The sequence below is a fragment of the Ursus arctos genome, unplaced genomic scaffold (genome assembly GCF_023065955.2).
Source record: "Ursus arctos isolate Adak ecotype North America unplaced genomic scaffold, UrsArc2.0 scaffold_21, whole genome shotgun sequence".
Lineage (NCBI taxonomy): Eukaryota > Metazoa > Chordata > Mammalia > Carnivora > Ursidae > Ursus > Ursus arctos.
The window spans coordinates 37447586-37469242 of record NW_026622886.1 but is presented as its reverse complement, the minus strand read 5'-3'; the positions used below and the strand labels follow the sequence as shown (position 1 = coordinate 37469242).

Genomic DNA, 21657 nt, shown 5'->3' with positions numbered 1-21657 from the left:
TTCTTATATATGACTTCGTCTTCTTTTTTTTGGAGTAATATTCAGTAAGCCTCCAACTCCTTGTTGATTCTCATTTTGACATCCTTTTTCTATTCATAACTGCCACCACCTAACTCAAGCTTTTGTCATTTTTCCTCCCTCTAACTGGTTGTCTCGCCCAGACGAAATCCTACTAAGGTATAGCTTTCACAGGCTATAGTCCCAATGCAAAAATGGTAAATGCTTCCTCTTCAAATATAATTTTTTTAGCTCCTGGCATTTAAATTTCCAAATAATCAATCTTTATCCTTTCAAATTTTATATTTGTCTTCTGGAAACTTATCTTCTCTTGGCTTTTCTTTTCCTACCTCTCTGAACTTTTTTCTTTCTTATTTTCCTTTTTTGGACTTACTTTAAACTGCTTCTTAAATTTGGTCAGGATTCTGTTCTTGGCGGTCTTCTCAGACAACATATTCTCCATGAGTGGAGCTATACTCACGTAAATTCAATTATTTGACAATTCCTCAAGCTCTGTATCCAGCTTAGGTCTCATTTCTATGTTAAAATCCATGTATCTAAGTGTTTATTGGACATCTTCACTTGGCCATTCACATGTGATCTGTATAAAATCCAAATTTTAGGAATTCTCTCCTAAATAGCTAGTATTTATGTGTGGTCTAGTTTAGTGTATGATGCCTATCATTTACCCAGTGCCTCAAGTCAGAAACTTGAAAGTTGTTGTGACACCTTTTTTCCTGCCCCCACATCCAAGTAGAGATGTCCTATGGATTTTGCCCCTTAACATCTCTTGTTTTTTTTCATGGCATCCTTAATGCTATTGCCTTAATCCAGGACATCATCTCCTGGCTACACTATTTCAAGTCCTAAGTGGTGTATGACTTCAGTCTCGAAGTCCTCCTCCAAGATACTGCTTTTCCAGAATACCAATGTGGTTATGCTATTGACTTGCATAAAGCCCTTCCAATTGCTCTCTTTCACCTGCAGCATAAGGTGATAAAGTATAAACCCCACTGGATGCCATTCAAGGTTTAGCAGGATTTGACCCTGCTTTCCTCCTCAGCCTTCTCTCTCACTGGGCACTCTTGCCCCAGACCCATACTTCAGCATTGTTGAACAACAGTTCTCTGTATATTTTATTATATTCTACCCAGAATTACCTCCTTTATGTCTCCCTTTCCATTTTGATTAATAAACACAAACCTTTTTTGGAAGCTTTTAAACTTTTATTTATTTAATTTCTTAAAAGATCTTATTTATTTGAGAGAAAGACAGTGAGAGAGAGCACAAGTTGGGGGGGGCAGGGAAAGGGAGAAGCAGGCTCCCCACTGAAGAGAGAGCCTGACATGGGGCTCGATCCCAGGACCCCGGGATGCTGGGACCATGACCTGAGCTGGAAGGCAGACACTTACTGACTGAGCCACCCAGGTGCCCCTTAGAATTTTGTTTTTAAATCAGTGTATAGTAAAATCAATTTATTGAGCAGTTCTGTGAATTTTGATATGGATAGATCAGTGTAACCACCACCATAATCAGGATATATAATTTTGTCCTTCACACTCCCTCTGGCTATCCCTTTGGAGTCACACCCTCCCCCACCCATAAACCCTGACAACTACTGATCAGTTCTCCATCACTATGGTTTTATCTTTTTGAGAATGTCCTGTAAATGTACATGACCTTTTAAGCCTGACTTCTTTCACTTGGCATAATGCCTTTGAGATTCATTTAGGTTGTGTTTATTAATTGTTGGTTCCTTTTTGTTGCTAAGTAGTATCCCATTTTGTGAACGTCCCACAGTTTGTGTATCCATTCACCCACTGAAGGACATTCGGGCTGTTTCCAGTATTTGACCTTATGGACCTGTGTACAGGTTTTTGTTTGAATATAGGTTCATTTCTCTAGAGTAAATACTGAGAACAAACTCACTTTTAAATATTCAGCTCAGGCGATGCCTCCTAGAAGCCTCTCCTGACTTTCATGCTTCTAATGTCTTCTGTAGATAAGTTGATATATTTTGTTTCACTTATTTATTGTATGCTTCTTGCAGTTTGTGATTTCCTTGAGGGGAGGCACTGTATCTCATTCATCTTTGCATCTCCAGGACTCAGTTTCAATGCCTAACACAAAGCGACCACTTAACAAAGTTTTGTTGAATTACACATCATCCCAAGCCCTATTCTAGCTGAAATTATCTATGTGTGGTCTCTCAAGCCTACTTATGTTTCCTTGTTTGAAATACTTAAGAGGCTGTAGAATGTAATAGTTGAGAGCATGGGGTTTGGAGCCAGACTGCCTGAATTTAAATTCTTCCTCTTTAATTGCATGAACCTTTTTGGCAAGTTACCTAAATTCTTTGTCCCTCAGTTTCTCTTTATATAAAATGGAAATAATAGTACTGCCTTGCAAGTGTTGTTGTGATGATCAATCACGTATTAACCAAAAAATTTTCTTAGAATAGAGATTGGCAAATACTAAGCACTCAGTAACATTAGTTATTGTTATTATCATTACTTCAATCAATGTATGAATTTATTTAATTTTTTTAATAGAAGTGGCATGACTTTACTAAATGTTTTAGAACAGTGTTGGACAACCTTAAAATCCTATATTCTAAACCTCAATCAATGTATTTAAACTTCACCTTCCTGGAGGCACCTGCGTGGCTCAGTCCATAGAGCATGTGACTCTTGATCTTGGGGATGTAAGTTTGAGCTCCAAGTTGGATGTAGAGATTTCTTAGAAATAAAATCTTAAAAAAAAAAAACGCTTCACTTTCCTATTCATCAGAGGTGATTTTTAGAGGAAATTCATGCCAAATATTTCCAAAATTAGGTCAAATAATAATTATGTCCTTCAAGATTCCAGAAACAATGCCCTGTTAACATTAAATCATCCATTTGGTTTTGAAAATTTCTCATCTTGTTTTCTGTACAGAGAAGCAGTGACCCCCAGGTTTTGTTTAGTTTTTGCAGTCAAACAAGCACATTTGATCAAGAGTCTTCCATCCTTTACGATATTGGTAATATTTTCCCGTGACATGGTGAATTTTATCAATTACTAAAGTTTGAATAGTAAGCACTTCAATTGATCTCAGCATTTCAAATTGTTGGGTTTGATCTAGTTATAAGTGGAGAGGAAAAATTCAGTAACCATCAACAGCATCAAAGGAATGACTGATATATAGGCATTTAGTTTCCCTTTCCTTCCCACGTAGTGAGGAAGATTCTAGGGTTAGTGTCTCAACTGTACCTGTATGTGGCTAAATCAAAGCCTTACGTTTCCTTTGCAGTACAGTTGCCTGAACATCACCACATAGCGGCATCACAGGACTGGGAAGCAGTGCCTTCTATGAAAACCATCACACACATATACTATAATCGTAACACATCAGAGCAGAAAACACTTATTAACATGAGACGCAATGGCTTAAGGATTCAGTAATGCTGATCTTTCTAATTTTCCTCCTTTGGGGAAGAAAGCACAAAACCTTTGAACTTATAGTCTCCTAAAGGCTGAGGTTAGCTTGCCAATATCAGGTTTGAGAGATGAGAGCCTATATCAGGGGACAGATGTTTTCTTTTACATATAACACTCCATTATGTATTGTTCTCCACCACCCACACCCAAACGTCTATTCGACCTATGAAACAGACTGCACCAGAAACACAGATAACCCCAGGCTTCAGGTCTGTAATCTGATCGTGGCCATCGGCAGCCAGAAATGAGTTTTTTTCTAATCAGCTTTCCATCAGTCCCCAGTCACTCATATAAAGGAGCCTGGGGAGAGGACGATTCTCATTGCTCTTTCTTCAGCACCAGGGTTCTGGACAGAGCCTGGAGCCGGCTGCTCTCCCTACACCCCTTCCTCTCTGTCTCCGCCAGCACTGCTACTGCCCCTTTAGTGCCCTCCTGCTGCAGAGGAAGAAAATTACATCGGGATCCATGCAGCCGGCAATGATGATGTTTTCCAGTAAATACTGGGCAAGGAGAGGGCTTTCTCTGGATTCAGCGGTGCCTGAAGATCCTCAGCTCCTTGGCAGCTTAACAGTGAGTACTGAGTAGCTGGCACTCTAGAGGAGTGCCTTCTAGGATAGCGAGCGTCTTATCCTTGCCATGTGGACACCCGATGTAGAGTAAGCACACACACCTCAATTCGTTCCTCTAGCATCTGTATACTCTGCCTCCCTCCTGTCTGCCTCAGTCTTCCTTCTCTCTCCATAAAGTGGGTGTCCTGATCACTGTGTTCTAAACTTCCTTTCCTCAAAGTTTATGAGAAAGTAAAGGGGTTCCTAAACACCAAGAGCAAGAGGTTGTATGAACCAATGTCTTATATCTACAACCAAAAAAAGTGTGTAGGATTTTGAAAGGCCACTTATTAGGAGTAGGAACAGGGAGAAGAAATTAAATAGATTTCTATGGTTCCTGCAAGATTATTGTGTCTCTTATACTCCTTCCCATCTACAAAGCCTGTTCTTTAAACACACAAGTAATGCTTTTATTCTTGCCTATAGGTGCTGATTACTGGGATAAAAGAAAGATCAGTTCCTTTCAAAAGTTTTCCTGCTTTCCTCATTACTCCATCTTTCATTTTAATTGACGGAGTAATGAACACAATACACCATTTGTTTCAGTATTTAAGGCAGTTTTTGTATTTAAATATTACCAGGGAAAAAAGTTAACATTTTGCAGGATTTTAGATCCTAATTTGAGGTAATAGTGATGGGATTTAATAAAAAAGACAGTGAACAAAAAAAAGTATTCAGATTCCTAGTCATTAAAAATATTACATGCTGTTTCATTGCTGTAACAGAGTTTATCAAACCAATTACAATTCAGTCTGTATCATAGAAAATTCTGTTTTAATATCACAGCTCCAAACACGTGCCAGAAGGTTTAGATTGTACTGGTGTATTATTACTGCTAAAAATGTTGAAAAGTAATCAGGGCAAGTTTTGTAGAACTGTTTAAATCAATTTGCAGAAACGAGACCAAAAATGTAAATAGATTTTTTAACATCCAAACAGCATGAATATTTGGATGAGATATTACATTGAAGAATTTCGAAGTCATAATGAACTGCTAGAAGGAAAACAAAGAACTCAGAGTTATGGTTAATGTATGATCCTTTCATATAAAAAATTCTACTTAAAAATACAAGAGCTGTGTTATGTGGTGGGAAGAAGGCAGATGTTGAGAGTACAGAGACATTTGCGCTTTTAATGACTGAACATACTGTCAAATGCCAATGTCTGCATACACTTTCCTCCTTCGAGTCATAACTAATAAAATATTCACTTCCATGATATAAAAATCTAGTGAGTGAGGCCATGAGAAAATGTGACACGCGTGAAAATAAAGCCAGTGGGGAAGTCAGAGGAAGACAGTGGCAAGTCCCTATTCACTGGGTTCCGTATCACATGTACTTTTCTCAGTTTCGTGAGGAAGTGATAGACTGGTCTGATTGCACTGTACTACTATTAGCCAGGGAGAAACTTCTCTGTTCGCCCATGTCTCCATTTGCATAAAAAGAACACAAAAAAGTACACCCTAACTTCACTTTGTCTTTTAACTGAAAGTTTCCAGCTTTTTTATTCGGTATTTCTGGTAGTGTGATCCGAGTTTCTGAAATCTGCCATTTTTGTCTTTAACCAATAGAACTAATAGTCATCACTTAGTTCTGTATTATAGTAACTTGAGTGGCTAATGCAGTGTTAATCTTTTTCAGTGTCTCAGATTTTACTCTAGCTGCTTAGCTAGTTTTCTCTCTTTCTCTCTTTCTCTTCCTTCCTTCCTTTTCCTTTCCTTTCCTTTCTTTCCTTTTCCTTTCCTTTCCTTTCCTTTCTTTCCTTTTCCTTTCCCTTCCCTTCCCTTCCCTTCCCTTCCCTTCCCTTCCCTTCCCTTCCTTTCCCTTTTCCTTCCTTCCTTCCTTCCTTCCTTCCTTCCTTCCTTCCTTCCTTCCTCCCTCCCTCCCTCCCTCCCTCCCTTCCTTCCTTCCTTCCTTCCTTCTCCTTTTTCTCTTATTCGTGGCTGGATTTCCACAGCCACTTTTCAGGAATCATCTGCTGACACAGATGACCTTAACTGAATATGCTCCTCTGCGTTGAACTTCTGTAAATAGATTCACACTGACCATGTGGGTCTAATTGCAGAAAGTAAGGTGGTCAATTTTCGTGCATGTCCTGACATATTTCAGAATGAAATGAATATTTTGTTTTAAAGATGTAATTGAAAGTAAAATTATTGTTGTGAAAAATATGTTTGGTCTTATTTTTGTTATGTTTAGTAATTAATGTAGTTTCCATGTTTTGCAACTAGGCTCACAGACCAAATTTCATGCTGTAAAATAAATCTAGAAAGTAAAGCAGGACTTAGTCATATATGAGACTTGATAATTTATGACGGTCAGATTTTTGTTGCTATTAAATAAAATGAAGGAAATCTGACCCCCTTTAATTCCAACCACTGGGTATCTTAGAGCACCGGAAACTAGTGTCCCAGAGCAAATTAGATGGGTGTTTAGGATTGGAAGTTATGAGAGATGTGGCAACTTGTCTTTGAGTTTATGTGATTGCTGTAGCTTCTAGCATATGAATGGAATATCTGACCAAAAATCTAGTTCTGAGAACTCTGGGGTCCTAACCAATGTGTGTGTGTGTGTGTTTCTACCTTCTTGAAGTTAAGTAAAGCTAACTCTGGCAAAAAGGAGGATAAAAAAAGCAACAAGGGAAACAGCAAAAGTGAAACCAGTCCCGAAGGCGGCAAGACGGCTGTTGTATTCTCACTGAGAAACGAAGTTGGAGGGTTGGTGAAAGTGCTGAACCTCTTCCAGGTGAATGTCAACATCATGACCTAACTTTAAAAGGGACCGGGTGCCCAGTTACAAACCTGTCCTCTGCTGTGAGAGCTTACTGAGTCCGTTTCTGGGTAATATGTTCCAAGATTCGAAGAAGCCAGATTTCATGAAGCTTTATAAGGGAAGTTTGTCTGCCAAGCAATGAAATAAGCAGATTTGTGTCTACTATGTTTTATTAATTCCAAGTGAACCTACTAGTAATTCCGCAGACTATCGCCAGATAAGAAAGTCAGTAATTAAAAAATGTAAGCCTCGGGGTGCCTGGGTGGCACAGCGGTTAAGTGTCTGCCTTCGGCTCAGGGCATGATCCCGGCGTTATGGGATCGAGCCCCACGTCAGGCTCCTCCGCTATAAGCCTGCTTCTTCCTCTCCCACTCCCCCTGCTTGTGTTCCCTCTCTCGCTGGCTGTCTCTATCTCTTCAAATAAATAAAAAATAAAATCTTAAAAAAAAAAAAAGTGAGCCTCACCCCTTTTGTTTGGCAAAAGGAGCCAAAGAGGGTATCTTTAAATATCAAGAGACTGCAGCCTCATCTGATTTGTTAACATCTGAATTGTGCACATGTTCTGGGAGCACATTTATTGCATCAAATGAGATGCATGAGTAGAGGCATTTGGTATTCCCTGGAGCCTCATTGTTGCATGAACTTAACAAGTCTGTTGGGGAGATGAGTCACTCTTCTCCTATAGAAGCCAGGGCTAGCTCTCTATTTTACAGAAATGTAGCAGCCTTTTTTCCAGGTCCTTTTTTGGTGGCTTGAACCCTCAAGAAAGAGCCTGGTTGAGGGTGAGGTTAGGGAACCCCAGAAAAACTGTTGCCCTCTGGCCAGGGAGGACCTGATGGCTACCTTAACCTTCAGCAAGCATTGTCCCTTACAAATGCGTTTTGTTTGGGGTGCTGGCTGCTGATTTGAGCTGTAAGATAGGGAGCCTAGCTCTGCGGGGTGCCTGGGGCTGCTAGTGCCGCGGAAAGATGGTTGGAATTGCAATCAGAGGATTCAGACCTGTGCTCTCCTACCTTGGTTAATCACTAGCTGCTTCCTAACTTCCATTTCTTCACTTGTAAAATAGCAATCATAATTCCTATTTAACAAGGTAGTTGTGATGTAGAAATATGAATGAAAGTGCCTTGTAAAGGGTACAGATATGAGGCCTCTATTGTGAGGTCTCTTTGATGACCAGAGACCAGGAATTAGCAGCCTGATTTGGCAAATATTTCCCTGTTCTCTCTTGACCTGGAAGAAAGGATCAGGCCCCATAAACAGTGGTAATGGAAATCTGAGGAAATATTTTACACATAATTATATCATCCAGTGCTGTCTCCCCTCGGCGCCCCAAGGCAGGCCAGAATCCCTGGAGACAGAGTTAGCAGCCCAGAGTTTTCACTTGGCCATCAGCTAGTCATGGGGTCTTAGCTAAACCACTTAACCCATCTGGACCTCAGTTCCCTTGTCTAAAAATATCCACTCGGCTTCAACCAATGGGCATTAAAAGTGCAAAATGACACAATGTGTGTGAAGACTCTTGACCTTCCTATTAGTCTTACCTTTATTATCAGCCAGTTTAGAAAATACGGCGTGACTGTAAAGGTTAATAAAAACAGAAATACGGCGTCTGGTTTCCCAGTCACAGGACTAGCTTCTTTGTACAGAGGGGGTGCTGTTTGATTCGATGTTAACTTGGCTCTGGAAACCACCTCTCCTGCTCCTGTGCTGAAAATTCCGAGACCATCCAGGATTGTATTAGGAATGTGAATGGATAATCACAGCATATCAGCCGGTGTGATGGGGAGGTGTGGGCTTATTCAGGGGTGGGTTAGGGTGGAGATGAGAATTTAGTCTTCAGTTAACTCAGGGGAAAGGAAGATGCCTCACTGGGCAAGTTTAAACCTGATGTTTAAATATTGAATTGCTGCCCACCCCACCCTGCCCCTTGAACACCTTATTGTAAGGAGACTTTTACCCTGGAAATCCATTGTGGGGGGGTGGTTACAACAATGCATCCTTGCATGAAGCTGGTCTGGACGTCGCTGAAACAGAACAGTTAATGAATGGTCCCACTGAGGTGTCTTTTTTTGTTGTTATTTTGTTGTTTTGTTTTTTGTTTTTGTTTTTGCCTGTAGAGGTAATTTCTTGGCTGCTTTTCTTCCTTTTATTTGGCTTGTGTCTCCCAGCTGGCAGCCCTTTGCAGACCACCTGCCCAACGTCTGCCTCATTTGCCTGTCATTTGTACTATTTACGTATTTTTTCAAAGGTTATTTTTAAACTTTAATTTAATGTATAGTGGAAACCTTATACCACTATTCACTCAGGGGGTTGAGTTTTAGCTATGTTTTTTGGAAATATATGAAAATAAAAATATAAATTTGGGGATGATATGATGATGTGATAAGCTGATTTCCACCCCCCCCAAGTAGCTATGCACACCCCCAGTGTGATGTGAACCATGCAGGAAAATGATGCTATTCATAATTATGATACATTTTATATGCTTTTGTATACCCTCTTTTTTTTTAAAGTATTTCCTATAATTCATCATTTTTTTTAAAGATTTTATTTATTTATTTATTTGACAGAGAGACAGCGAGAGAGGGAACACAAGCAGTGGGAATGGGAGAGGAAGAAGCAGGCTCCCAGCAGAGGAGGGAGCCCAATGTGGGGCTCGATCCCAGGACCCTGGGATCATGACCTGAACCGAAGGCAGACGCTTAACGACTGAATCACCCAGGCACCCTGACCCTCTTCTTTTTTTTTAAAAATGAGACGGGCAAACCTACATATAGTCTATATTCCAATTAACAGAGGCACTGGTTGGAAACATTTCAATGGTTTAGTCAACCGAAGAGCAAGGGATTGTCTTTTTCTCCTTTGTGGGCACTTAGCACCTGTTAAGAGTTGAACAAGAACAGCCTTGGCGTCCCTTTTATTGTGCCATGAAGGTAATTTAGAGATGTCGCTTTTATTTCCACAGGAAAAACATGTCAACATGGTTCACATTGAGTCTAGGAAATCCCGGCGAAGAAGTTCAGAGGTTGAAATCTTCGTGGACTGCGAGTGTGGCAAAACCGAATTCAATGAGCTCATTCAGTTGCTGAAATTTCAAACTACAATTGTGACACTGAATCCACCGGAGAACGTTTGGACGGAGGAAGAAGGCAAGGCCAGCTTTTCCTTGTTGGGTGATTTAGCAATCTGACAAATGTTGCAAGCAAGGAAAATACAATCTGTGAGCTAATATTTTTGAACCTGCACTGTGTTTTCAACAGAGCTAGAGGACGTGCCCTGGTTCCCCCGGAAGATCTCTGAGTTAGACAAATGCTCTCACAGAGTTCTCATGTATGGTTCTGAGCTTGATGCCGACCACCCAGTAAGTGTCCAGTCAAATCCATTCCATACATGCTGGTCCAGCTCCACGCATGTGCCAGGCAGCCTCCCATGTTGTGTGCTTTATTGTAGAGCAATTTGTTAGTTATTCCCCATCACTGAGAGCAGGCTTTCCAATGATAAAGCTTCCCTTTTCATATGTGTTGGCTGGAAGCAGATTAGAAGGATGGCATTTCCACGTAACATTTGTTCTTAAAAGGGTTGGATAGAGGAAGAGATTCTAAACCTTGGAGAATATTTCTGTAGCATTAGACAGCGTGAAGTATGCTTGCAGATGGTGACCCTTGGAAAAACGATGAACTGAAATTGATCACCCCTTTGAGAAACGAGGGAGGACTAGGCATTATGGGGCTTGGTGAGAGAATAAAATTCTCCTTGCTATTTTCCTTGACTGGAGGTAGTTAGGAGTAGAATAATGCGGTGGACTTCAGTCTCAATGGAAAGGCAGAGAGTTTTCGAATAAGGTCGTGCTAGAAAACACATCTCTTCCCACATCTACCCTGAATCTATTTACCACTATCTCTCTTCTATTCCAATAAAAACGACCACCTTTAAAGAAATATGTTACATAGGTAAGCATTTCCCATTATTTCCTCCCTCCCCCTTTACATCAGTTTTTATTTCACACAAGAGACTTGGAACTTCTTTATGGTCAGAATGAAGTACAGTTAAGAGTCTGGGAGAAGTAAGCAATATACTCATTTGTTACAAGCACTTTTTCCCCCCAGTGCCCCTTTGTACAAATGGGCAGATAAAAGGGTAAAACCCAAGCAGATCAGCCATGCTCACAGAAGGGCTTTGTGGTCTGAGCGTCATTGTTTAAAGATATTCATTTTATTTAAATGGAGGAAATCTAGAAATCTGACGCATGACTATTACCCTATGCAGTGGGTCTCCCAGGTAGTCCCAGGCTTGGCTTCATTAGCATTACCTGGGAGTTTGTTTTAACAACGTTAAGTTTGAGAACCATTGCTATGGAGGATCCCATGACAAGTTTAATAAGAGGGAAAGTTTCAGTCAAATTAGTCATTTGGCAAAATATACCAGTTCAGACCAATTTATAGCATACCATTCAAGCAAATGGTCAAACAGACCTAATTCAATTGCATTATTTTCTAGATGCTGAATTTACTCAAAGACATGGTGTGTTACATTTGCCAATCCAGTATTTCAGAATAATTCACAGTAAGTCAAATGTAAGGCTCCTGAGCAGTCAAAGTGCCCTTAAGAATCATCCATTTGTTATCCCTCCCTGCCCCGGCCCACTTTCAGAGGAGTCAGACTTTGCACAGAAGCCTGATTTAAGAGCTTAGCAGTAACAGGACTTTCCAGATACCAGCTGTTAACTTGCAGGATGACCTTGGGCAAGTCCCTCTACCTCTGCACCTCAAATTCTTTATGTAAAAAGTGGAAATAAAATCCTTATTGACCTCCAAGGCGCATTTGAAATGCCTAGTTAATAAAACAAGTGGAAAGCATTTTGGCAAGAGTAAATGCCTAATCCCAGGAATTTAAATGCTGTATCAAATCATTCAGATCAGTGCCAGGATAGTAAAGGATTTCTTGCTAACCTCCTATTTCCAAATGCTCCCCTTAGTCTAGTTCTTCAATTACTCAACCCGGAGAAAGGGGGTCAGCTTTGTTAGTGAAACAAACATAGGAATCACTGACCTTGTGAAAAAATCGATTCTGATACCCAGTGTCAATTTTCTTGTGTTTAATTCTGTTCCATTACTCCTAATTATACCCCCCTTATGATACCTTCTCTTATTTTCTGTGCAGCCAGTTGAACTAATCACAAGTACTTAGCAATCTCCGACCTCATTCACCATTTTTTTTTTTTTTACCACATGTGTTTCTTTTATAAGTGCACCAAATGTTCATTATGCAAAATCTGGTATTGGTAGGTTGGTGTTTTTTTAAGTTATTATTTGGTGAGCATGGAAAAAGTGGTCTAAGGACTTTTGGTGCCTGGGAATAATCCCAGTTCTGAGACAGGGATTACTGCACCAGGATGGTGCCCTTGTACAAAGATGGCTCAGAAGGAGCTGGAATGGAAGAGCCAGGTTGCTGAGGCTCTCTAGAAAGCATTAAACATCTATCTAGGTCAGTGTCTCTCAAACTTTGCTGGGCAAACCACCTGGAAGATCTTTTCAACGTGCAAAGTGAGGTTCCGCGTGTCTAGCGAGCTCCCAGCTGAGGCTTACTCTGGAAGTCTGCTACACTTGGGGCGGCAAGGAGCTAGACTGGGAGGGTCTCTCAAAGTGTGGTTCAAGGCCCAGCCATAAAGTGCTTAATAAAAATGGAGTTCCTTGGGGCTCATCTGAAGCCCACTGAATCAGAACTTTCAGAACGGACCCTGGAATCTGCATTTAAAAGCATGTGCAGGAGATTCGGATGAGCTCTAGTGTTGAGAACTAATGTGCTGGCTCAGTGATTCTCAACCGAGCTTTCCATTCAAATAATCTGTGGGGGATTAAAAAAAAATACTGATGCCAGGGTTTCACCTCAGAGTGCTTAAATCATAACCTCTGAGAATGTGTCTAGGTTTGGAGTATTCTTTAAAGCTCCCCAGGGGATTCTAATATGTCACCAGGGTTGAACTATTTGGGATAGCTACCCGAGTGCCAAGGCACGCTTGGCTGAGCACTTTAGGGTGCTGGCTGGTTCCCCTTGATTTCAACTGAGAGAGGAAGGAGGGGTGTCGGCAGATATTCTCTGGGGATTAGGGTTGCCAGATTTAGTAAATACATAAATAGGGTGCCCAGTTAAATTTGAATTTCCGGTAAACAAGGAATCGTTTCTTAGTATAAGTGTGCCCCAATTATTGCATGGGTGTCCTCTATGTTATCTGGTAACTTACCCCTGCCTTCAGTCCAGAATCGATGCCCAAGGAATGCTCTGTCTCTGTAATCACTGGTGTAGTTAGCGTCCTATTTTATTTTGCTAGTCCGCAGTTCAATCCTGGCAGCTCCGGATCGCCTGCGACATTTGCATAATCACTGCCGTACTAGGCTAATGAGGCATGATGAGTAAATCACTCTCTTGCATGCCTGGAAAAGGTGCAGGTGTCTGCCAAGGAGAGACAGTTGAGAATCTTCAGGAAGCCCAGCCCATAACGATGCTTGCAGGATGGTGTCTGGTTTGGCAGGAACTGGGGAACAGGTGCTGTGCTTTTCACATGACTCTGCCTTTTGTCGTGGCCTGCTTTCCTTCTGAGTAATGAAGGTGCTCCGAACTCTTCAGTTTTGCCATTCTAGGCTGCCTGGTATTACTAGTGACTTGAAACTCGTGCTTTCCTCTCTAGAGCAGAGACCTTGTTTAGGTCACAGACCCATTTGTGAATGCGGTAGCTTGATCACAACGTTTTGTGTATACACGTGGTAAGGCTTTGGAAGCCTGCCTGTGAACACCAGTTTGAAAACTCTCAATTCAAAGCAGAAGAAAGTGTTAGCTTCTCCAGCAGGCATACTTCATTTCTTCAGGGTGTCTGGGTGATCCCTGGGTCCTCTCTCTGTCTTCTGCTAACAGTAATGCTCTTTTGAGAGAAAGGCTGTTGGCAGTGGAAGTCCTTTACCTCAGCCCAGCAGACAGTCCTCAAGGCCAGTTCTCCTGCAACCATACAAGAGAACAGAATGATTTTCTCTGTGTTTGAGGTTTTTTGCAGAGGCGTGCAAGGCAGAGCAGAGGTAGTCTGGGCCTTCATGGCCTGTCTCAGCTCTCCTCTCAGAGCCCATGTTTCCAGTGTCCTGTCTCGCCTGGCTGCCATTCTCCACTGCTTCCTGGTTACCCTTTGAGGTCACAGGGTTGCAGACATAAGTTTAATAAAAACAATTCCTTTCTGGGTTTGAAGAAAACACCCCAGAAAGAATTGATTGAAAGTACCTGAAGGAAAGGACACTGGAAGGTCTGTTGACAAGAGGAGAGATTCTTGAGTAAAGCGGGAAGCTCCCCTCAGAAGTATTCCACTGGACAGAACGATGACAGACAGGATGTGGAACTCCCCCAGAGCATGATGACGGATAGAAGTCTTGCAGTTCCTGCAGACTAAACAGAATCAAGGGGAACTCAGAGTGGAACGGAGCTCACTTGTACCCTGTGCACGAATCCCTTATCATCAATTTTGCATTATGTGGCTATACTCATAAAAAACAGCAAAACCTCTTTAATCCATGCTAATTTGGGGGATTCAGTGATTATTCTGAATGATAGCATTTTTAACAAATGTGCATTTATTGGCTATTTACCCAAAGCAATTACACTTAGGTTAACTTACTGAATAACCATGTTAAAGGGACCCGTTTTAATGAACAGGGTAAGATTAACTTGTGATTAACATCAATTACCCGTAAATGATACTTGAACACCAAAGATACCGTTCACTTTAGCCTGAATTCCCACGCACCCCAAATTAGCCCAACCCAAATGTAATGAGGTTTTACTGTAAGCGCCGTTTGCTTCTGCCTGTGCCGTCAAGATGGTCATCCAAGGATAAAATTCACATTTGACTCGAACGCTCAGTAAACACCACAGCAATTTTCTTTCAGGCCTGCTGCAGCCGAATTTTTGGCACTTTGTTAAATAACTTAATCTCTTTTCTGTTTAAGGGATTTAAGGACAATGTTTATCGACAGAGAAGAAAGTATTTTGTGGATGTGGCCATGGGTTATAAGTAGTAAGTACCCGTGTAACTCTTTTCTGCGACTCGCGGCTAGCTGATTAGGGGAAACACATGCTGGTTGAACACACCAGCCTTGTCTTCACTTTAACGTTTGCAGAAGGCAGACACGAGCCATTTTAAACCCTCACCAACTTGGGATTTAAATGCCAACACTGATGTTTCACATCCAGCTGTAATTGTAAAATAATGAGACTGGCAGGCCACATGCCAAGCGCTCCATTTTCACCATTGTGTTTGCTGCTCTCCCAAGGCATGGGGCCATTTTTGTATATACTCTGCAGGGTCGGGAAAATGCGCTGGAACTGTACTTCTGATTTGACTTGTCAGTAACCCCTTTCAGTGTCCAGCTTCCCCGGTGAAAGTAGAAGTTCCAGCAGGAATGGTGCAAAGGTTCCTATAAGCAGCCATAATAGAAAATAAGGGTGTTCGCTTTACACAGAAAGGGAAATTCCCTGTCAAATGGAGGGCGAACGGGAGAGTTTCATACCTAATCCCAGATCCCGGTTGGGATGAAGTTGGCGACCTCGGGACTGGGGTTAGGACCGTGCCTCGTGCATGGTGTGGGACAGAAACTTCGAGACGGGCCATAATGTAACGTGTTGACTGCCAGAGTGTATGGTAGGGCTCTGTTTATTCTGTTCACACTAATAAAACGTGTGGACTGTCATGGTGCTGCCTTTCCTTTGTCTGGCATGTGCTCAGCTGCATGGACCCTGTCTTCAGAAAAGAATGTAAATCCATACCCCATAAGGAAGGTTCTTTCTTAATTTAGTTGCAAATAGGTGAGAAGCTTGACTGTCCTTTGGGGCAAGTTTGTCCTTGATGAGAGTTTCAGACATTTTGTGTGTTTTATTTTATTTAGTTATTTTTAAAAAGATTGTATTTATTTATTTATTTGTCAGAGAGAGAGAGAAAGAGAGGACAAGCAGGGGAGTGGCAGGCAGAGGGAGAAGCAGGCTCCCCACTGAGCAAGAAGTCTGATGTGGGGCTCCATCCCAGGACCCCGGGATCATGACCTGAACTGAAGGCAGATGCTTAATCAACTGAGCTACCCAGGCGCCCCATTTTGTGTGTTTTAGAGAGAGTGTCAGAGTTTGCTTTTTTTCTCTTCCTCTTTTTTCTTTTCTTTTTTTTTTTTTTTTAAAGGAATATGACACATAAGGGCTTAAAGCCAAGTCAGAGGATCCCACATCACACCTGTGATTGCTCAGTTGTTTGCTCATTTCTAACCTCCTTTCGTGCTTTGGTGCTCTCCCCTTCCTCCTCCTAAGCCCCAGGCGTCCTTTGTTCTTTTTCCCCATGTTTATGATCCTTAAAACCAGGACCACTTGCCCCCTGCTTTTCCATACTGTCGTCTACTCCATTTTTGTTTTCCTCTGTTCCAGGCAGCTTCTTGACTGCCTTTAGCCTCCTGTGGTTTCTACCCCCTCACAAGGTCAGCATGCATGAGGCTCGTCCGGGCCCAAGCCCCCTTTCCACCCTCAGCACCATCACGCGTGAGCCCCATCTCCTATTGTTTCCCAAATTACCAAGAGAGGAGCCTGATGGGTTGGGCTCACTTTTTCACATCAGGGTCTGAAAATCGATTGTGAGCCTTCAGCTTGGCTTCCCTTGCTTCACAGATTGTCCCTGGGGAATCAGGTCATCATGGGTCCTCAGGGTGTGGGCAGGACTGGCCTTTAGGACGTCATCTGCCCAGGACATGATAAAAGCTGAGCGCTTGGCAGAGCCTTTTCTTTAGGTAGAACAGATGGATAAATATGTATTTTATGCATAGATGGTATATGTATTATACATATGTAAAAATATATGTATGTATGTGTGTCTATAAAGAATTTTGTTAGCATAATGATCAAGGAACTATCTCAAATGTTACTTATTTCTTCTTGAGAGAGCCCAGAAATGGGACAAGGCAAGCGGATATTGTGGTGACACTAATAGAATTGGTATGTCTGAGTGAACACTTTCAAGGGGCATTGATCATGGGGAGGCTTTTGGTTTTAAAGAAAACATACTGATATGGGCAGGAGAGGAGAAGAGCGTATGATCAAAATGATGGAGGGTGAAGTTCTCAAAGCATTAGCAGGGGTTTGCACTTGCCACCTTCCCTCAGCTGAAGAGGAAAACTGAGGTGCAGTGTCTATACAAAGCAAAAGTATAAATTGGCGTTGGAAATGGTAGAGATTTTTTTTTTGTGCAAAAAGCTTTATTGTTTCCATTTGGTCGGCTGCTCTGGAGGAGGCTCCAGAGTGGCTCAAAAGCTGCGTCACGGCTGCAGGGAGAGGCTCAGGCAGGAGCCCTGGCACCAGGGCGATGCCAGACAGGCGTCTCAAAGGGTGAGCCTTTGGAAGAGACACCCACCCAGCCCAGCCTGGGGGCCGCCAGCCTGCGGAGCTAGCCAGCTGGTTGCCATCTTCTTGCTGAGCTTCGGCGCTCGGATGGGACGTGGTTCTCCGGGACTCACAGCGCTGGCGGGCTGCGCGGGTAGAACCGGGGCAGGCCGACCCAGAAGGGCCAGCTTCAGGTTCTTCTCCAGAACCGCGCAGCTTCCACGGGACGGGCGTCCCGGAGGAGGGCCTGGCTGCCGCGTTTTGGCCTCTACGAGACGTGCTGGGCACCCTTGTGCTTCTCCTCGGCCGATCTGGGGAGGAAGTGGCCCACGCCTTCCAGAGCCACGCCAGCCTGGTAGAAACAGAAGACCAGAGAGAGGTAGGTGCAGGCGGCCTGCAGGTGCGCGGACCAGGCCGCTGACAGGGGGCGCTACCTCGGCGGAATAATTCTGACCAATCTGGGAGCTCGTGGTTGGTGGCCAATAAGGAAGCTAAGCTCAAAAGATGGTGTTGGCTGGTTCCAGAGGCAGAGGGTGGCTGAGAGGACGGCTCTGCGCATTACGACTGGAAAAGAGGTTGGAGGGTAATGGGAGGCTGGAAGGGGCGTCCCTGGGTCTGCTCCTTTCAAACACTGTTGGAGCGGGAGACAGACCCGCAGGGCCCCCAGCTGGAAATGGGGGAGAGTTTATTTTATATATTTATTTAAAAAAAAGATTTTATCTATTTATTTGAGAGAGAGAGAGTGAGCGAGTGAGAGAGAGAGCAAGAGTGGGAGGGGGAGAGGGAGAAGCAGACTCGCCACAGAGCAGGGTGCCTGGCACGGGGCTCCATGTTGGGACTCTGGGATCACGACCTGAGCTGAAGGCAGTCGCTCACCCAGGTGCCCCAAATGGTGGAGATTTTATAAAAAGAAGGCACGGGACAGGCTGGAGCGTCCCAGGATCTGGCACCTGTTTACAGGGCTAGGGAGTGCTTAGGTTTAAGGGCCCTGACTCAGTAACTGGAGGTAGGCAGGAAACTGCCAATTCATCATTTTACAGGGAGAACCTACTCCCACACGATTCACAAAACTCCCTGTTGTCAGCCCCCAGGAGAGGCTAAACATTAACCTGATGGTGATTTGGTGGCTATCGAGTCAAAGCAAAGGGTGTTTAACGAAGACAGTCTGGAATCAGGGGCATTATAACCCTCTCCCTGGACAGTGCTAAGTCCAGACTAACGACCTCCAAAAGCAAAGAGATGAAAAACAACAAAATGATTACAGCGTTGGAGCCAGCCAGTCTGGGGTTTGAGTCCTGACTCCACAGCTTCCTCGCTGAGTGATCAACCTCACCGGGCCTGTTTCTTCATCCGGAAAGGAGCATCTCAGCATACGTAGGACCCATCTCCCAGGACTGCCCAAGAGAAGGCACGTGCTGTGCCTAGCACAGGGCCTGGCACTTGATTTGTGATCGTGTCTCTCAGTATCATTAGATCTTCCTCTGCCCCTTTTCCACGGGCTGTCTTCAGTTTCCAGTTGAACTATTGTTGAATTCTTTAGCTATGTTAACACCATTGTTTATGCAGCCACCTTAACAAATACTATAGCTCCGGTGTCCCTAGAAGTCATCCTTGGATGAAAACTCCTTCGGTTCCCCATTTAAAGACTGTTGCCTGTACCGAAGCTCTTGGGGCAGACCAACATCCTTCTTTATGGAAAGATTTCATAGAAAGCAATCATGTTCCCCTGTGTGTGTGTGTGTGTGTGTGTGTGTGTGTGTGTGTGTGTAGGTGCCAAAATACGGATAACAGATTGTCAGTTGCCTTGGTGCTTCTTGTAAGTTGACAGAGGGGGGAAGGTGCCTAGCAGGGGTGGTTAAATTTGGAAAGCACAAACCCAGGGCCTGTGGAAAGTAGAGAAAAGAATCATTCCTTAATGACTTTTATGTCGTTGCTGCTGTGGCTTCTCTGAGTATGAGTTTGAGGATGGTTAAGGGCTAGCTATCTGTGTGTGTGTGTGTGTGTCTGTGTGTGTGCGCGTGCGCGCTCACAGGGCTGGAGGTCAAGCTTGTGTTAGGTGCTCGTGGGTGTGGGGCACAGGTGCCAACAAATCACAAGTGGGCCTGTCCCTGTCGCCTCCAGTTTGCCATGAAGTAAGTCAGGTGTCCTTTTCGTTCACAAAGAATCAAGATGCGATTTCCAATTGAAATAGGTATTTTTCTAGTGCTGATGGCTTTCTGAGAGAGCAAAAGAAAAGGATGTACACGATAATTACTTAAAATAAGCTCATTAGAGTAGCTTCTGGCAGCATGCTGCAATCTGATTTTCCAAACCGACGCTTGGAACCCCTGGTATGAGAAGCAGATTATTTGAAACTGGGGCGATCCTCAAAAATCCGGCAGGTGAGGTCCCAGCAAATACAATTTGGTGATAAAAGGAGGGACCATTCCGACACGTGGAGAACAATTCAGTCCCCGGTTAATAATTCGTTAAGACTTTCTGGACCCTGAGCAGGTCAAATAGATGGTTGGAAATACAGACGAAGATGGAGTTCAGATGTTTGGGGTTGTTGTAGGGATCGGCAGGCTGCAGTCCGAGGTGTCTGAAGGTAAGGGGAGGGAGAAGGAATGAAATACAGAATAATAGATATTGAAACCCTGGCCAAGAAGCCCCCCGGGGGATTCGTGTTGAATACTATATTTTCTATGATAGTCTTGAAAGGATAAAGCAGGGGGGAAGAATCAACACAAGCAGAGAAAATGAAAAAATTCCAGTGTCTGATGAAAAACCAGCAGGCTCAAGGTCTGTATTAGCCTGAACCCGAAGGAGGAGCACGAGCGGAAGGCGGCCGCACGCTGAGAGCTGTCGATAGGGGGCACTGCGGCGCGCTTCTGATTGACAGCGCTGCCGAGAAACAGGATTGATTACCCAGAGGCCCAGCGCCGCCCGCAGACTTGCCTGAGCCGCGTGGCCGCCAGTGTCGGGGAGGCCCAATCGCCTGGCCAATAATGGTAGAGGAGACTTCCTGAGTGCAAATACATTCTCCATAGAAGACCCCAGAACGCCCGCCCCGGCTTGAGAGGGCACTGCTTCTGCATTCCCCCGGGAGAGGGTGCGCATCCCACCCTGTACTCCCCCACCCAAATAAAAGACGTTCTTGGGGGAAACAGAAAGCAGTAGCCTGCGATTAGACGATGTGGAGCGCTTACAGACAGTTCCGAGAACATGCTAGTGCGTGGGGGGCAGATGGCGTGTGGAGGAAGAGAAAATTATGTCGGGGAGGGGGTAGCTGTTAGGTCTGTCTGAACCGATCCAGCTTTCTGTCATTGGCACCTTCATATTTTAACCTTGGCATTTGCTTTGCTGCATTTCTGTAGGGTCCACAATTGCTATATTATTGGGGAAGAAAAATCGGTAATACATTTTTTTTTTCAATTGGCTAGAAATAAACACATTTTTCTTTGAAGGCTATTATAATGATTATTCCTCAACAATATGCATGCATATTTAATTATATTTTTGGTGGGGGTGGTGGTAGTTATTTCAATCCATCTTCCTCTCTTGGAAAGAGGCCCCGAGCTCTGACTTTAATTATGCCACTCTTGTTTGGTTCAATTGATTTTGAATATTATTGTGATTGTGTTTTGTTATGAATGTACTTTCTTCTGGCTGAAATTACGGTGGTACATGAACCTCATGTCCTTCTCATGGGGCTGCTTCCTCTGATTTATTATTTTTTTTTTTAGTCCGTGGAATCTGAAATGTAAATAGGTCAATGTGATGTCAATTCGTAAGTTAAACAAGGGAATTTCAACACGCCAGAGTTTGCTTAAAGTTGGAAAATTCCCTAACTTGCCAAAAAACTCATCTGACTTCAAATTCAGGGAGAACCACTTGAATCCATCTCTCAGCCTCAGTTTTCTCCTCTGTGGAATGGGGATAATAGTATCTCCTCTGCCTTTTTCCCGGGAGTATTTTGAGGATTAAATGAAATCAGTGGAGCATTGCTATACAGTGTACTTTATCCTTTTCTCTCTCAAAACAATAATCAAATAATCTAGACCAAGAGCCTGGGGTTTACTCAGCTCCCTGGCCCAGTCGGAGGGCCTTGGTTGCTTCCTCCAGTTTTTCTTTCAATCTGAGAGGCCGGGTGCGGTGTATTTAAGAGGGCAGAAGCCGGACTGGACTGCCTGGGGTGAATTCCAGCCTTAAACACTTGCCAGCTGAGTGACCCCTGAAAATGATTTGTCTTCTGTGCCTCAGTTCCCATATCTGTACAATGGGGATAACTCTACTGCTTTATAGGATTGTTATAAGGATTAAGTGAGCTAACATAATAGCACTTAGAACACTGCATAGGAAATGCTACATAAGTATTTGCTAATATTATTATAATTTTTCTCACTTGAACTAATTTTTCTCACTTCAACTGG

At 43.3% G+C, this 21657-nt stretch overlaps 1 protein-coding gene across 4 annotated transcripts in view; it reads left to right on the top strand.

Moving 5' to 3' along the window:
- TPH2 (tryptophan hydroxylase 2) overlaps positions 1–21657 on the top strand; it is a 163182-nt gene that overhangs the window by 11544 nt on the left and 129981 nt on the right. For 2 of the 4 annotated variants that reach the window (XM_057316419.1, XM_044384585.3), the window contains exons 2-6: positions 3883–4047; positions 6677–6829; positions 9822–10005; positions 10117–10217; positions 14842–14909. In XM_057316419.1, coding sequence (XP_057172402.1) covers positions 3883–4047; positions 6677–6829; positions 9822–10005; positions 10117–10217; positions 14842–14909 — 671 coding nt within the window. Of the gene's footprint in view, positions 1–3813; positions 4048–6676; positions 6830–9821; positions 10006–10116; positions 10218–14841; positions 14910–21657 lie in introns of all 4 variants that reach the window. The other 2 variants (XM_044384586.3, XM_026500013.4) reach the window with 1 other exon arrangement.